The sequence below is a fragment of the Gallinula chloropus genome (genome assembly GCF_964237585.1).
Source record: "Gallinula chloropus genome assembly, chromosome: 17".
Taxonomy (NCBI): domain Eukaryota; kingdom Metazoa; phylum Chordata; class Aves; order Gruiformes; family Rallidae; genus Gallinula; species Gallinula chloropus.
Window position 1 is genome coordinate 3,212,138 of NC_140102.1, and position 18,473 is coordinate 3,230,610.

The window sequence follows — 18,473 nt, forward strand, 5'->3', positions numbered from 1 at the left end:
TAAGAGCAGAGCTGGTTTTGCAGTGAATGAACTCGGTGTACAGAGGACATGAGGCAACATCACTGAGACATTTTAGAATTAGGACACAAATAAAAATTAAACAGTGAAATTCTACTGAAACTGTGTGGTAGCTGCAGTGTAGCACTCAACTCTCTCTTTTCTTAAAAATCCCTCCCCTTGTGATTTTGAAACAGCAGCATAACTACTTTGCAGGAGCTGGTTTAGTGGTTGTTCCCAGACTATTATCCTTTTGTGTATAAAAAAAAAGACATGACATTTCAGAAGCCAACACATGGGGTGAACTTACTTTAATGACGTTTTCATCCGAGGATTTGCACTCCACTGATTCAGAGATGTCTGTCACAGCACTGTTCTCCTCAATGGAGACCACTTTGATGGGCACTGCGACCGTTTTTCCTGTGAGAATTGCAGTGTTCAGAATCTCCGTGTCCTGTACACAAAACAAAGCACAGGGCTGTTCAGAGAGAGCTAACGGGAAGCATCAGCTCTTCAACTGCACTACACTCAAGGAGGATGCACTGGTTCTCAGTGGCTAATGAGCTAATCTCATTTTATATGTGCAACTTGGTAAAATGTAGTGAAACCCCAGTTATCTTTTACCTGCTAAATAACCAGTCAGCTGCATCTCACACTGCTGAATAGTGAGCAGAGCCACTGCAGCTAAATTCAGTCCAGGCAGGCACACACACATCCCAGGTAGCTTCTGTTTTTTTAAGTAGGAGGCTTTTCCCAATATTTACCTTCCAAAACATGAGTCCAGTTTTTACTAACCTGGATTTGATTGGCAATGTTTGGGACAGGATGCAAAAGCCTTTAAAGTAAAAATATTGCTGTCTGAGTCTAAGCCCATTGCAAAGACAGGACCTCTCTGTGAACTTTGTATCTGGAACTGTTTCAAGATTATTTAATTTCCTTTGATATGGCCAATGGAGCAATGTAAGGAATCCAGAAGGAGTTAGTGATGCTGTTAACTGCAGGGAAAATAACAAGGAAATCTGAAGTTTGAACTTGGGTCATGGCATATGAAAGCCTTTCAATGCACAATGGACTAAACTAACTCTTTTAACTCTTGAACCTCAAATATTAAGAAAAAAGGAAGAGGGAAGCCCAGCAGACAAGACCACAAGCACTCTGACCTGCATGAGGATCCTGTGCTCCTGATCCCTCACATATCATCAGGACAAAACCAGCTGCTTAGTCTGCCCTGGCATTACCCAGGGTGATGGCAAGACTGCCAGTAGCATCATGATAAATCATGTTTGCTGCACCGCCAGCCACTGCTGCAGCTAAGCTCTGAGCACCACAGCACCAGGAGAAGACTACAGGACAGGATTAAACCCAGTAATGGAGCCAGGGTTGACAAAAATGGGATTCAATAAAGTTAAATGGAAGTTGTTTCTTTTCTGTAGGAACAACTAATCCTATAAACACAGGACAGAAAAGCTGTCCCAGAAAAGCATTTGGGGACTACAGTAGATCACAACCTGAATGTAAGTCAGTAACTAACTGTATGAGCTGTGGTGAAAAAACAGAACCAGCCAGCCCAAAGGACTCTCTCACAGTAAGGTGTATCAATAGGAGTATCACCTGTAAGATGTGAGGTATTCCCACCTCACCCAGCAATAGCAAGGCCTCAGCTGAAGGGCTATGTCTGGTCTCCAGAGCTACACTGCAAAGAAAGGCTTGAAGTGAAAAGAAATGAAAAAAAAAAAACAAGGAGAAGAAATAAAAGACTAGCAAATGAGAACTGAAAGAATTGGGATTGTTTAGCCTAGAGGAGATTATGGTGAAAGATTATTACTGTTTCCATATACATGAAAGTCTTCAAAAAATGAGTAAGAATAAACTATTTCCATGTTCATGGACAGAGCCCAAAGTAATGGGTTCAAGCTGCAACAAGGAAGATTTGTCTGACATAAAGGCCATCTTTATTATAAAATTAATGATAAAGAATTCTTCAGGGGCAGAAGAAAATGCACAGTCTAGCCTGAGAGACCTTTGAAGAACAAGTTATAGAGTATTCAGAAAGAACACAGCTCCTTTGAGTCAGGTAGAAAAGGAAAGGGAGCAGATGAGCTCTTGTGGTTTCCCTGCCCTGCTGTGTGTCTTAGTGGTCTCTGTTTTTTCAAACCCAAATGATAACACCATCATCTATTTATCTTGCATTTAAAATAACCCTATTCTGTTTCATCCATCCCAAAAAATAAGATCCTTCCTCACTGTAAAAACAGGCAAATGTGGCTGATATTCCTGCTTTCTACACCACATAGTGCAGAACTGATGTACCAATTGCTAAGTAATAATCTGTCACTCCTGCTTCTCTCCTTCCAATAGGTCATCATCCATGTAACTGAATTCTAAGTGGCTTTGATATAAAGCCATTATTATAAAGGTTAAAAAACCTTTTCAAATTTCCCAAGACCTTTCTAGAGAGAAGAGAAAATTTGGCTACTGGCACATTATTAGCCATTAGAAACCTCAATCTTCTGCCCTTTTCTAATGGCTTCATTAAAGGAAGTAGTGTGCATCTGAAAGAATTTATTTTGTTAATTACTTCAGAGATGCATCTGCCCCAAATATTGTAAAAGTCATCGCTTGTCATGATAAAGGGCTACTGAAATTTTACATCCCTTCTCTGTGTCCCAATATGAACTTCAGGAATTTCAAATTCATATGTGTACAAAGGAGATGAAAACATATTATAGATGTTATCTAATGGCTTTGTAGCTAGTACTGCTACAATCAGTAGCCATCCTCAGGATTAGGAAACAATTGGTGGCTACCTAGCTATGGCTTTGAGCAGAGATGGAAGCCTTCGTATTTCGTCTCCACTGAAAGCAGTCATAATTCATTGGTACCATACAGATTAAATAATAATGAAGTATAAGCAATTAATATATTGCAAGCTATGTTAAAAGCTGTCACTTCTCTTAGTCTGTAAGTGCTTTATGCTATTCAACTGTGGTATTTAAAAAAAAAAACCCAAACCAAAACCCCAAAGAACCAAGTCTTGGTTCTATAGTATTTCTGTTTCAAACTAAAAGAGAAAAATGTGTGTCCCATGTCCCCATGCATTGAATAGCCTTATGGCACAACTTCTGCCTCCTCTGCATTCCCTTTATATTGCTGCAATAAAGCCAAAGGCTTTAATGTAACAGAGAATTGACCCATTGTCTGCACCCATACGCAAGCTGTTAGGCAGAAAACTCTAAATAATGTATGAAAGAATCCATAGTCCAAGACTCATCAAAAGCTGAACTGAAACTCATAAAATTAAAAGGAGCTTTAATACAACTCTGTCTGCCCTGCATTGCTGAGCACTCTGAGCGTGCACCACAGATAAGGGGGCTCTACCTCAGCACCCAAACCTGCTCCCCTTGCATTCTGCCACCTCCTGTAATTTCCTTGACGATCCACTGATCAGCAGGAATAGTAGTTGAGTCTTTTAGGCTATATCAAACATTAGGAAAAAAATTGTTCTTACATCAGAACAGAAATACAATCCCTGGTATAGGTGGTGATTTTTATGCTTTATTTTTCAATGTACTATTCTGTTTGCAAGCTAATTTGGGAGTATGCAAATAAGATTACTAGGAAACCTTTACAGACACTAAGAACTCATTTTAAAAGTAGGTGCTTTTCAAAAAAAAAAATCACAGTATCTTGGCCATATCCACATTCTTAAATTTTTTAAATCCCCCAAAGAACTAATCTACTTTCTGTGAAGGCATCAACTGAAGTTTTAAAAGAAAATTTATTTTGTGAAAGTATCTGCTACCAATGTTTGGACTTGTTCCTATTAAATTCAAAAGTGGGGAAATGAAGGGAAAGTAAATTGAAAAAACAGAAAGAGGAGTTATAAATAAACATCAATATCTATGTTGGAAAGAAGCTTCTGTAAGTGTATTACAAACTAAAAAAGCAAGGTTGTCATTTCCATAGTCAAAGTGGAAAACACAGATAGCACTGTCATCATCATGGTGGAATTTTCCCCACCCCTGCCCAAACCTATAAATTTGATCTGAGTCTGAAGCCATCACTGGTGGAGAAACACCAGAGTGTTCATAGAACAAACAGTCTGGTACCCAAACAATGCATTTTACCAACAGGCTCCAGAAGTGGGGTAGTGTTTCAAGAGCCAAATCCTCCCTCCCCAAAAGAGGAACCACTCCTTTCTTACATGATCCCCCCAAAATTACTGTGCATAGCACTGCTGAGAAACTAGGCAGATTTTGTAGGTTCATGAGGACTGAGAACCATAATTCCCATTGACACAGAAGGGAGATTTGAGCTCTGAACTTCTTTGGACTCCTCAAACCATCTGTGCAGCACAGTGATCAAATCCCAACAGCTGACTGGTACTGCAGGGAGAGTTGGTTTCCTGGTTAGGATGGTTCTTTTCTTTTTTTCTCATTCCTCTAACAGCTAGAGGAAGACCCCAGCAGCTAGACATAAGGCCCTATCTAATCAAAGGAGATTTTCAAAAGTAAACCACTGAATTGTGTGCATAAGAAAAGTTCCAGCTTCCATTTGTGAGTCTGGCTCTCATAAATGGAAGAGAGTAAATGCCTTTACTCAACACAGCATTTTCATTATCCACCAACAATACATCTACTCTTCCCCAGCCCAGGCAGTATCTTGTGTACAGGTCACTACATTTGCATGCTCAAAACCCCAACCTTTTCCAAAGGGCCTGAACCATCACACTCCACATCAAGGACACAGAATTCTACCACCTCTACACAAACCTTCAGCATCTTTCAGAACTGAAGCCCTAAGATCATAACCTGATACTTACAACAAAGAAAAGCTTCTCTGCTGGCATATGCATGCAGCAACTCTGGCATGAATTCTTCATCGCACAAACAACTTCTACTCCTCATCCTCCTTCCCCAGATGAAGAAAGTAAGAGGGCTGGGTGGCTTTCACACTTATTTATAGCTAAGCACTTGATAAGTTGTGACATGAGTGCAAGTAGTTAGGGCAAGGGAGGACCAAGGGGTATTCCCATTAATTTCCCTGCATTCTTGATTTAAAAAAGAAAGGAAAAAAGAAGATTTAGTTAAGAGCTGGTGAGTTATGTCAGCCTGGAGCTTTGGAACTCCTCTGCGTGTGCCTTTATTGAGTTACCACAGTTACAAATCTTGATAGTAGATTCGAGTAGATCAGGAAAAGAATTAATTGGCATTTCAAAGAGACCTGGTGAGATCCGAGTCAGGCAGGGAGTCAGACACTACATTATATCTGCATTCAGTAAGACCATTCTATAGAATTTGATGCAAGTATCACCACTCTACAGGAAGTCTCTGAGCTTTCCTGCTTGGAGCTGATGTTACAACTCGGAGTAAACTTTCGTTCATGGCTAATGTATGCCAGCCAGAGATGAGAAGTGTGAGCTCACATGTGGTCATCTGAAGTTAGGTAACACTGTGGTTGACTCTGCAGGATTCTCACATTTTATTCCCTCCTGGTTTCAGTCAGGGAACTTCCCCTGATGTCAGTGGGAGCTCAGTGCAAAGAGCAAGAATACAGAGTACGAGCCTTAGTTGCTTGAATTTAGCTGAAGAGCAAACCTTATGTTCATCCAACCTCTCAATTGTAAGAAGGCAAGCATTCAGCTGTGACTAATTTAGGAACTAATTCAACATTAAATTGCAGCAGAATGAGGAAGCAAAGTGACAGCTGTTTAATTAAACTCTAAATCCGATTAGATGGTGTTATCAAGAGAAATCCATGGGAGCCTGAGGTCATGAGAATGGTCCTGTTTACAGGCTGAAAATTCTGTAAGTAGAACCTCATAGAATGATGTTAATCATAGCTTAGCATTAAGGTTTCTCCCTCACACACACACACTACCTCATGAGTGACAAACCTACGCTGTAGACCTGAAGGAGTGACACAGAAAAGCCAGTAATATTTTCATTTATAAGGAAAGGTTCTCCAAAAAGTGTGTGGAAAAGAGGCAGATGGGCACTGTCTACATCAAAATCAAACCAGCATTTGTCTTGTGGAAAAAGGGCAGAAGCAGCAAGCCCTTGCACACTGGTGACAGCACTTAACTTGGTGGAGACAATGCCTACACAGGACAGCTTCAGGAGCTGTACTGTGCTTCCAACAATTGTTCAGCCCATCACCCTTGATGAACAGTGACACCTTGGCAACGCATTTACAGGAGAAGAGGATGGAGATGTGGGAGAATGAAAGTAAACTCCTCATACGCCAGTTGCAAACACCATAAATAGTCTCCTGATGAGCACTAAGTTATGCATCACAAGTTTCCAGGGCATCCTAGTTAAAGTGATGCACAGAGCTGTCCTGCACTGCAGACAGTTGTTAGGCTGATTTGTGAGTCTGGTAACATGATGGTTGTAGATTTGAGTTATTAATACTACTAAGATTACAGCTGATTAACAAAATAACATTGTTAGGCAGCAGACTCTGTTTATCTGCATAATCCCATGATTAAAAGTAAATTATACATCGTTCTTTCTGCCAACTGGATCCTCTGACACTCCATGTTCACAGACAGCATATACAAGAAGGGAAGGCAGCTGACATTCTGTTTTTAAATTCTTAGCACATTCTTCAGAAGAACAGAAGTGTTTCCACAGACCAAGGAGTTTGCCTCATGATTAAGAAGCTCTCTGAGGCAAATTCACTCCATGGCAGGCAGTTGGGAAGGGCAAATTTTGGTGGTTGGACTTTAATTTGCTCTCTTCTTTCACTTGATTCTAATGCTGTTGGCCCATCACATGTAAATTCTGCTCTGCTTCACTTTTACTTTGAACTTTTACTTTGTGAGTGATATCACCTAGCAAAAGGAATGAGGTAATGCAGTTAAGCAGTAGAATCAAAAGGGGGCAACCTGCCTACTTGATAGCAGCTTCAACATTCAAAGATGGATGCAGATGGAATCCAGGTTATTCCATGACTCTAAGGTCCATCGTGCCAAGGAAAATATAAACTAATGAACAAACTAACAGTGGTGAAAAATTAGGCCATTCAAAATCGACATAAGAAAGGGATTTATTCAGTAGAAGTTGCCATATCTGCAGTCTGAGGATAGTAGAACAAAGGATCTCAAAGTTTCTTTTGGATGCTAATTCTTTTTGACACATGACAACACTGTGAGGTATCTTCTCTTTATTAAATCTTTGTTAAATGGCCAACAATGTACAGGGCACAAAAATTAAGGACAATACCTGCCCTGAAGAACAAATAATGCAGAAGTCAAACACAGATAAAGCATCACCCTTGGAAAGACCCAAAGGTGGACACTGGCATTGTTCTGTCCCTAGCATGCACAACGTTTCTTTGAAGAGCTTGACCAACATGATGTCTGTGGGTCTCCAGGAGTCTTAAAGGTAAATGGAGGAAATATTGAAACAGGAATGTAGGAAGGGATTCAGACCCATACTTCCTGCCTCCCAGAAGAGCAGGTTTGATTATCATCAGTACAGAGGTAAAGCCCACCAGTGCACAGGCTAGGCTGGGACCCCTCACACATATATCCTGGGGCTGGACCACTTTAAGGAAAAGAGTGGCAGATTCCTGGGGCCAGGAGAGAAAGCATACGGCACTCAGCTGGGATGGGAAAGTCTTGGGCCCCAGTACAATCTTCCCAGCAGTTTTTGTGAACCATGTAATTTATGACAAAGATCTAAATGTCTTTTCAAACCAGGAACTCAGCGTTCGGCAAATGCAATGCTGGTTCAATCAATGATCTTGTTGCTGTTTACAGTCTCCACATTGAGATAAATCTTAATTACTGGCCCCCTACATCAGCAACAGACCGTTCTGTTGTCTTCCCTGCTTGTACAGTTTGCAAATACCCTGCTACAGGAATTTCTGAACCCTGATAAATGACAGTCTGCAGGCAGAAAAGGAGACTATAGAATATATTAACCGATAGGGATGCAGAAAAATGTCTTTGGATTCTTGGATGACTAATCCCCACTTTCCTTGCAGTGAATCCACCCTGTCAGCATTTGAACGTGCAGAAGGGAACGTAGCCAGTGATTACTTTGCTTTAGCAGATGCAGGCTGTGTTGCTAAATGGAATTCTATCATCACTCCAAAGCAAGCATCTCTTTGAAAAAGTAAAAAGAGACTGGAGCAAATGAACAAAACTAACCATGCCTTTAATTGCTTTGTTCTGGACACAGTTAGTGATGGAACTAACTGTACCTGACTTAAGATCAGGTACAGGTGTCTGGATTCTACCCAGATTATGACAACCAGATCTCACTTCTTACTGCTTGTAATTTTGAATAAGAAAGTAAAATCTTATCAACATAAACTGTTCCCATGAGCAATGTCCATAAACAGTATTCTGGCAAGCAGAAAAACATGCAATAAACACAGCCTGTTTTATGATAAGGATGAACCCTCCAAAACGGACAGGGAGAAACATTTGCTTCAAGCTGTGGCTAATGAATGCCCTTTCTTCAGAGCTTATGGAAACAGCAATTATCCTAGAGACAAGGTAGCTTCCTGTGATCTGTTAGAGGCACAGCCAGTCTTTATCTCTTCATTGCCAATGTGTTTGAAACTAGATGGAATGAAGAAACTAATTATTCAGAAGGTCCAGAAAGGTAGAACACTTCCAAATGTCCTGTCACTTCTCCCACTTGTGAACAACTGAGAATGAAATTCAGATTTTTTAACAAATTCATTTTAGAAGTAAATATTTACTTTATTGTATTTTTTAGACTGTTTATCACACACAGTTCACAATGCCAATTCAAAACTTGATTTTGGAGCTGTAATAGTTTGCCACAGGCACTAAGGCTAACCAAGAAATCTTATTTCCTCTCCCTTATGGAAGCAGAATCCAAGTGCTTCCATTAATATTTCTACTGGTAAGTTCCACTGCCTGAATATTGAGGCTACATGTATTTATTATTTGTATAAAAGTAACCCCACTCTGGCTCCACATGATAGCTGGGCGTCAATGTGCTGAGCAGTGAGTATAATAACAGCCTGTTTCTACAACAAGAGGAAAAGAAAAGAGCAACCAGATCAACTGATTCTCAGCATATCTCGATGAATAACTGATTCTTGTTTTCTGAACAGATCTAAGAATGAGAAAAATCATTCCCACACCATCTGACACAGTTTGGGTTTGGTTTTCTTGCTGAATAAAATACTTCACAAATACCAATGTGTCCTAGTTTTCTTTCCATTTGCTTTTCCAATAATGTTTTGGGAAATATCTGCCCCAATGCTGTATCAAAATGACAACAAAACCCCATAATTATTTATAAATTTTGGATCCCCCAAATACTACTTTCACTAGATGGATCTTGATTTGATCACTTACGTTCCCTTTCAATTTTTCTATAAAAAAATCTTTGTATTGTTTTATCTTAAAACCTGTCTTTCCTTAACATGAAGCAAGGTGGAATGTGGAATGTATGGCCCTTTATCCCCAGAAAGCATGGATTCAGTTAAAGCAGTGATTATTTGGCTCCTTGGAGCTGCATCCTTGGAGGAGCTTAGAAGATCCAGATAGTTAAATTGTGAGGGACCAAGTTGCCTAAATCACCAAGTGTATTGGAGAGGTGTTCCCTCCAGCAGCAATGATCAGCAACCCTTCTGCAAGGAAAGAGGTGTTGAGCAGATTCCCCCAGGACATCAGACAACCAAGTACAGTCTCCAAAACTCCTTCCTCCCACCCATCACAAGAGCTGTGAGGGTGCCTGAACCAGGCAGAGTGAGATGCTTAGCTCACAAGTGACAATGTATTACACTTGCATTCAACAGTTTTTTTTTTAATGAATGATGTTCTCAAGGAATAACTTCAAACCTTCCCTCCCACCCTAAATTACTCTGACAAGATGATCTCATTAGATAATCAAGGCCCCTAGGTGAAGAAAAATGCAAATTAATAAGGACATGAAATAAAATCAGCTGAACATTTTCATGCTTGACGGTGTCTTCCTTTACCATCTTCAAAGCTGTAAATGTGCATAGTTTGTCTTTCTAAAGTGTCTATCATAATCAATGTGTATCAACAGTGACTGAGCCTCTGGCTGGGGGCCTCTCTCTTTTTTTAGCAGTTGTGACACTAAATTCAATTAGATGGAGCTCACTAAAAAGACAAATCTTATGTTAAAGCTGTCTGTATTTCCTGTTGACTAGGAAAGGTATGTCAGGATCCAGTGGTCAATAGAGATTTTCAAAGAAAGATGGTGTTTCCTGTAACATGAAGGAAGAGCCTGTAACTGAAAATGAATGCAAAGGAGACAATTCTGGAACCACTGAAAATGTAGAGCAAGTTTTAAGGACAACTGCATGAGATGGGAAGCAAAAGCCCACATTTCATCTTTCTACAGCCACTTAAAATATAGAATAAGGACATAAAGGTGACTGCAGGAGATGGGAAGCAGAAGCCCACACTTTATTTCTCTGTGCATAGAGAGAAGAGAAACAAAAAACCCTGATTTTTAAAAAGATGTGGATGTGTAAGATGGGAAACTACCCGCTCCTCCTTGTGAAATTTCATTCTTTACCTTCTGTATTTTGCTAAATTGACTTAGAAAGTGAAAGCACTTACATAGGAAACACATTATCTAGAGAGAAAAAATTGTAGTTAGGGCTTGAAATGTGAGTGATTACCTGAGATATTCCAACTCCAGCATCATTACAGGTTATTTTCAGCATAAAAAACGCAAACAGATGAAAAGCTGTGAAGTGATGGGTTAAAAGCCCTTATTCTGAGACTGACATACTTGAGAAGCTTCGCTGTTGTTTCAGAGCATTGCTACTTACAGATATAAGTATACTTACAGATACTTATGAATACACTTATACCTGATGAATACAAGCAATAAACTGTCCTCTGTTCTCTTGAAAACTTATGTTTTTATGTGTTTATGCAGTGCATAAATTATACATATTTCATCTAGAGTAGACATTTGAAAACATCTACAATACGTACTCATACATATCATTTTTTATCTAACAAGGCCTCTTAGAAGACTAGCCCCGTGCTTGGAAAACAGAGTGGAGAGAAATGTATTCTAAGCATTAGTTCAGTGTCTGTAGCTACTTACAACATTCCCAGGAAAGGATAAATATTTGTTACGGATTCCAGAAGTTATGCCAATAAAATGGCCTCAGAAACTGAAACACATCCTATCCTTTCTAATCACAAAAATAGCTTTTCATTTACTCAAACATCTAAGGAATAATTGTCTGAGAAAGCCCTCAGCTATGATGAACACCTCTCGTGTTTTCTCCATTGCTGAATGGTCCTATTAAGTTTATCACAGATGGGACTGGGAATATTGGTAAAGCCTGAATGGGAGAGAAAGGCAATAGCCACCTGGTGATCTTATAATGGAACAGTTCATGGACGCTTAAGCAGCCGTGGATGGAGCTATATAATATCTTCTTGCAGAAATAATTTCATGGCTTACAGTTCTCTTTTGTTGCAAAAAGCCTAATATGTGAAATTTGTCAATTTAAGGGCATTTTCTAGGCTCAAGATCTGTCAGTCATTTCCTTTCCTTTTTTTACGAGCCTGAGGAAGTTATTTGGAAATGGACCCCCAGTTAAATGGAGTTTACTCCACCATTAAGCAGAACCAGAACAGCTCTGCTGATGTCTCCGGCCTGTGACGACCGTGGGAATATAGCTGGTAGTAAAAAGGCAATTTTCATTAGCAATTTGAAATTCTTCCCATGTTCATTTCAATTAAACCTGCGGCCCTGTTCTACAGTTGGCTATATATCTAGAATAATACTGCTGTGGTAGCTGTAACCAATAGACAGTTGCAGATTGGAAGTATACAGGCATATTAGGACACACGCATGGATGCACACGCAATTACACACCACATGTATCTGTGTAATCTATGTGCACACAGACACATGCACAACTGTAATGGAAACAAGATTCTGAGGCATTCTGCATTAACAGACTGTATTATTAACTTGATTATAGGCAGATAGAGGCAGGACTTTTACTTTTCTGTGTAACACATTTCTATCTCAGATATTTTGTACTGTAAATATTTTGCAAACATAATTTTTAAAACCTGACCCCACTGTAATCAACATTTTGCCAGTGGCTGTAGTAAAGCCAAGCTCCATTCTATCAAGTCTTACGGAATAAACCCTAGAGAGTCCTCCCTAATGTGCTTTCCTTTAGCTGGAGCCAAGCACTTCCATAATTCCCCACTGACTTCCACCTGACAGACTGGGGTCCTACTCCTCAGACAAAACTGATTGATTGCTATCCTTGGCTGTTGTGCTAATAAGATATGACAGGTACAAGTGGTTTCCCACCACTGAGTGACGACCTGGATCACAGTTATATCCCTCAACACGCTGCAGATGTTTGCTGTGGTTGATCTGAAACCAGCAGCATCACTGAGGCGGGTGGAGCCCACATCTATAACAGCAGCACTGAGTCACGCTGGGCAGCACAGATGGAAATCTTAATGTGGGTTCTGAATGATGGGGGTCAAGAACAGCTTCAAAAAACTTCCAGTGGGGGTCTGCTGCTTACACATACTTTTGTTCACTTTCTGTTTGCTTCAGTTTGTGGTGCTGTACTGTTCAGCAATAGCAGGGAAAGCTGTCAAGGTACCATAGTTTGATAAATTAAACTACAGACTGAAGATATTCATGTAGTTACAGCCAAAAAAACCCCAGATGGCAGTTCTGGGGACATGCTTCATAACAGATCCGATTCACCATTTGCAGCTCTGGGAAAGCACTGAAGTGCCTAAGAACAGGGTGGCATTTACATGCACTTAGGTATCATGCCTGGCCTCCAGATGCTCTTCCAGAAGAGTATGGGTCTCCTGTAGGTCCTGTGGCAAATCTGGGCTCAGACTCTGTGGCATCTTTAATGGTATTAGACACCTATGTGTAGGTACCTGGATGCCCTCCTTTCTTCTCCTTGAAGTAACTTGTGGAAGTTTCCAACCTGCCTTCTCTGTCCTTCAGCTCCCCATTTACAGAGCAGCTACTCTCCTTACTCCATTTCTTGAAAGTGGAAGTAAAAACCCTTTTAGAGTTAATGGTACCTACTATAACCCACTCCTGGAATTCCAGCTGGAGCCCCCAGATTCTGCTGATACAAATCAAGTCCTACGCAGTGTTACAAGCATCGCTGATGATGAATAAACTGTTCAGTTTGGATAACTGAGGTAAAATCTTATCTAGCCTGATTGTTTCAAGGGAGTGACATGGTATTGATCAGAGTGTGAGGTGGTGTGCACTCTATAGCTGAGGTGAAGCAACTTAAATATTTTATGGACTTTAAGGATCAAGTCCCAAGGACAATTTCTTGTTTTAACTAAGTGGGGTACTGCATGATACATAGATGATTTTTATAGCCACTGTAGAGGGTTGTGAACTTGTTTTATTTGTGGAAATTAGTATGTCATTGATTATTAATGAGTTACTTTCTCGGTCTAATAGGCAGTATCCATCTTCTACAAGTTTCTTAAGGTCCTCAATTTTTGGATGTGGAGAGCACATCAACACTTGGCTCAAGTTTGTGGATGTCAGTACTCTTTCAATAAGCAAAATACATAACAAAGAAATGACAAAGCTTCTCATGAAACTGCTTTGAAAAAGTAGCAATAAAAATGCAGAAAATACTCGCTATTTCCTATCCTTGCCCCTAGATTATTTTCCCTTTTCAAATAGTTTATTGATTTCACTGACTTCATAGCAGGTCCACATAAGTGAAGCACACAAAGGGCAGGAACAAGATGATTGCATTAATGAGAGCAGATACTGTACAGACATCAGAAACTTAGTACAGTTTAAAAGATGAGGGCAAGTGACACAGGAAAATCAAATTATTGACCAGACACATGTCTAACAAACTGGTCGATCTTATAATATATAGGAACTAAAACCAGCATATATGTAGAAGGAGGCAAAGTGAATACATAATGTATAATCACAGATTCAATTACTTCCTCCTTACTCAAGCAAAAACGTGGTTTACCCTCAGGGGTTGCTGCAAGAGAAGCATCCTTGAAATAGGTTGCTATGGCCATTGTATATGCCAGTGATATGAAGGACAAAGGGATTAAATCCATTTGTTTAAAGCAGTATTTTATTTGTTAGCATAACCTGGAGCAACCACAGTGACTATTATCTTTATTTGAGCATCTTGCAGCAACTTACAGCACTGAAAGAGGCTTGAAAAAAGATTTGTGTGCTTGAAAGCTTGTCTGTTTTTCCTAACTGTTGGATGGCCTAATAAAAGACATTACCTCTAGCCACAGACCTCGCTCCACTTACAGTTTTACTCTCAGGACTAGAACAACATTGCCAGTACTGAGTAGTGGAGACTGGAATTCATGTTTAAGCTGGGGATTTTCCTTTATAAAGAATCAACAGTACAGAATGATCCTGCAAGGCAAGTTCTTACATCATAACATCAGAATATTGACTGCTGTGGCCTTTTTAAAGGTGAGTAAATGGCTGCAGACCCCAGTGCTGCCAAAGAGCTGGAAGAGGCAGAACTAACTCCTCACATACGACTCCCAGTCCATCAGACAATTCCTATTTTTGTCTATCAGTCTCCAGTGCTTAATGAGTAGCCCATAATCTGAATGAGGTAAGAGCAGTGAGGAGGAATTACTGAGTCTCGAATGACTTATTTATTACCACCCCAAGCTCGCTCCTGAAGCTTCCAGGCATTCTTAAAACATATGCCGCAGGATAGCCCGTGCCAGCTGGCAGCTCCACTGTCAGTGACTGCTTTTCAATGCTTCCAATTGACATCTTGTCCCAGATCCAGAATCTAAAACATAGTCTTCTCTGCTGGCTCAATCGAAGTTTCAAGCCATATAAAAGCTTCTTGGTATTGGCACACAGGCACGTAGTACCCCATACAAAATGATTCCAAAGTACACCCAGGTCTTAGACTGATCGCTTTGGTTTCTGCTGCTGACATAATATATGCAGCAGGAGGCCTTCTACCTTCTGTTAGCTCTCCAAAATGAGTGTTCAAGATCACAAAGAGGTTATAGCAAGCCTTCTGGATTTCACTCAGTTATGCACTGTTTCAGAACACGATAGGAAGTGAATTCACCTTTACATCACACAAGGTGATTTTGTCCACATGCTCCTTTCCCCACCTACATCCTGGTAAAATCAGGTTCATGCCAATGAAAATAAAAGTGTTATGCCAAGGTATCAAATTCCACACTAAAGAAGAAAAGACAAAAAAAAAAAGAGATGAAGTAGTTCTCCCTGGAATGATATACTGAGTAAAACTCAATAATGAACCTGAAGGTTTGAAGTGTCAGTAGTTTGGGGGTAGAAGGTATAGATAAATGGGTGATGCTGCAGAACCATTCTATGCATAAGCACATTAGGTGGTGCAGTAACACACCGGTGTGTTTCTCAATCCTGAATTTACAGGCTAATATTTTCCCTCTGTCATTTGCTCAAACTCCCCCATCAACTTGAATTTTTCACTTTTTTTATTTTTTACACTTATTTAGTTGAATCCAAATGCTCATTTCACAACCTCTGCAAGACACAGAGCTCTGGTCCCACGGGGCCTTGTAGAGGAGAGTACGACGCAGTCACTAATCCTCATCGTGACAGTCAGCATTCAATAATCAACTCCTGTAATTAATAAAACGGTGCTGGTGCTATTTTTCACTAATAGAGGATTTCCAAAAGCAAATTGCACCAATAAATTACATCATTACAGCCTGTATTACTGTTCTGTGAGGTAACAAATCTTGCAGAAAGACAATCAGCTTTGCTAGAGAAAAAAAATCCAGAGGACAAATGCGATGACTGGGGCCTGATTAAAATTAATGCCAGGGTTACTTTTGTTTTCATTTGCTTGCTGAAATTCCCTCTCCCACCAGTGGGCTGATGCTCACGCTACGGTGTTAGTGCTTTAAATATTAGGCATGATTTGTTTCTGAGGGGAAAAATGATCTTGCTATGCCCACTGTCTGCCTATGCTGATTCCCAGTGCCAGGCCTTGCAGTTTAACTGTGGTCTGAAGCACACACCACTGCAACGGGGCCACTGCCCCAGCGCTGAGCTTTTGGGCCATTAATTCATCTAGTGCATCAGTCTGGAGAGCTTGGGTGTTGCATACAGCCCCTTGAGCTCAGCAAAGTAGGCTTTGTTAAGTAGCCCAAGCTTTGGTGCAGGCTTGGTACCCATTTGATACTGTGATTATGAATAGATCAAATCCCATCACTGCTGCTCCCCATGTCTTCATAGCAGCTGCTGCTCAGATAGACAAAGAGAAAGAGCCAGAAGCTTGGACATTTGCTTTCTCCCCAGGACTGTTCTGAGCCCTGCCTTAGGTTTTAGTGTTTTATCTCCTCAAGCAGAAATACTGAGTTTGAAGTACAGGTTCCTAATGAATTCCATGACAAACATCCTCAGTGCTGAGAGTCTGACTGAATAATGAACTGCAAACTGCAGGCAGGGTAAGGCAAACACGCATCTAATAGCAAACCGAAGGTGAAAGGTTGCTGGGCTTTTTAATGCTTGGGGTAGCTCATTATAACACTGAGGCTTATAAAAGTCCGGGTGATTTTTTTTTTCCTCATGCTTCCTCATTATCTTCCATTATAGTACAGCATGTCCTTGTTGTCTAGATGTTCTCACAGTCCAAGCTGGAGCACCTCAGGACCTCATTAATTAGAGTCCAGCCTAAACAATTCGTAATTCAGCTAGGTGAGTATTTCACCTGATTGCAAAGAATGAGGTATTCCCCAGAAATACCAAAAATCTCTTTACAGAACAGAATCATCATCAGAAGTTGGCAATTAAGAGAAACGGTTCATTTTTCAGAGTGGGTCACAGCTAACTCTTAATGCTCAAGCTGGCTGAGCAACTGCTGTGTTTGCAAACATACTTGGCCTGCTCTGGCTGACACTGTTCAGCCTGGCAGCTCTTTTAAGTGACAGCATGAGAAGGTGGAGACCGTTTACTCTCCAGGGTTTGTTGTCTGAATAAGATGGGGCAGTGCCTGGACTTGTTTTTATCAGTTAAGTCAAGACAACAGATTGCTAGCTAAAGCTAATGACAGGACACCAGTTCAGATGAAAACTGGTATGTTAACTCCCCCAGGAGAGGACATAATATTGCAGTCGAGACTGCTGAGTTGAATTTTCCTGCCAGCACCTCATGAACAAACTCATGCAATGTTTGTGTCTCTCCCTTTCCATGTCTTTCACACCCTCAGCCTCAGCAGTGCAGTGCTGCAGGAGATTCAAGATCAGGCAAAATATTTGCCTCCTATCGTGGGCCACAGTTGAACTGTGGTTGAAGTCTGAAGTGCTTAATGCATGCTAAGTCTTACAAAATAGCAACTTCTCTGCCTTTAAATTCAAGTTCTGTTTCAGCTGCAAACTCCTACAGAATATCAGGCTCTGAAATTGGTCTCCTGCTCCTACTGAGAAGTGCTGCTCTGCCCTCCTCCATCTGATCTGGCAGTGAAGGCAGCGGCGGAGGGCACAGAGGGTGAATAAAGTCTTCAGCAGCTACAGCGTCCAAGTACACAGCCCTGGAATGTCCTTCTCCAGCACGATCATCCGGATCCAGAGCTCACTTTCTGCTGGCTCATTATGATGTCTCTGCATGCTGTCTGCTCATATGTGTGTGGCAGCTGTGAAATTGCCTTTGTGGTTATGTTAAACAATCAGAATTTTAATCAGCTGTCATTTCAAATATAAACTGTTATTTAAGATGTCTTCTTTTGATGGAGGGCTATCACAAATCCGAGCCAATCCTTAAAGCAGTCCCAAACTCCTAGCCAGTAAATGACAAGAACAAAAGGAACTCCAGACTTCATATGTTGCACAGTGCCATGAACCGGTACCGTTAGCTGCAGCACAACGTGGGTATGACAATGGCAGGACAAGGGGGAATGGATTAAAGCTAAAGGAAAGAAGGTTTGAATTAGATATTAGGGGGAAGCTCTTTACAGAGAGAGTGGTGAGGGGCTGGAACAGGCTGCCCAGAGAGGGGGTGGATGCCCTCTGCATGCTGTCACTGGAAGTGTTCAAGACCAGGTTGGATGGGGCCCTGGGCAACCTTGTGTAGATCCAGGCTTGGAGGTTGGTGGCCCTGCCTGTTTCAGGGGGCTGGAACTCTATGATCCTTGGGGTTCCTTCCAACCCAGACCAGTCTATGATTCTATGACTCAGGCTAACTCACCATACCGAGGATCAACCACAGAAGCCCTCGGGTACCTCCACGCAGCCCTGCACTGTGCCATGCAGTCAGAAGAAACAGCCCACCACAGCACTTATGAACATGCACCAGTGATCAGCACTGAGCACAGACTGGCTGGGGGATCTCGAATCCCTCTGCCCACTATGGTAGGACCAAAGCCCTGATGTCAGCCACGCTGTCACACCTATATTTTCAGTAGCTTGGATTGTAGACTGAGATTTTTCTAAGCATTCTGACTTGCCTGCCATTTCTCTGTGC

The 18,473-nt window shown here is 41.0% G+C and overlaps 1 protein-coding gene across 2 annotated transcripts in view; it reads right to left on the minus strand.

The window, feature by feature from the left end:
- TMEM132C (transmembrane protein 132C) overlaps nucleotides 1-18,473 on the minus strand; it is a gene marked incomplete at both ends in the record, with an annotated part of 208,518 nt that overhangs the window by 26,752 nt on the left and 163,293 nt on the right. For both annotated transcript variants that reach the window (XM_084272086.1, XM_084272087.1), the window contains one exon: nucleotides 308-451. In XM_084272086.1, the coding sequence (XP_084128212.1) occupies nucleotides 308-451 (144 nt within the window). The remainder of the gene's footprint in view (nucleotides 1-307; nucleotides 452-18,473) is intronic.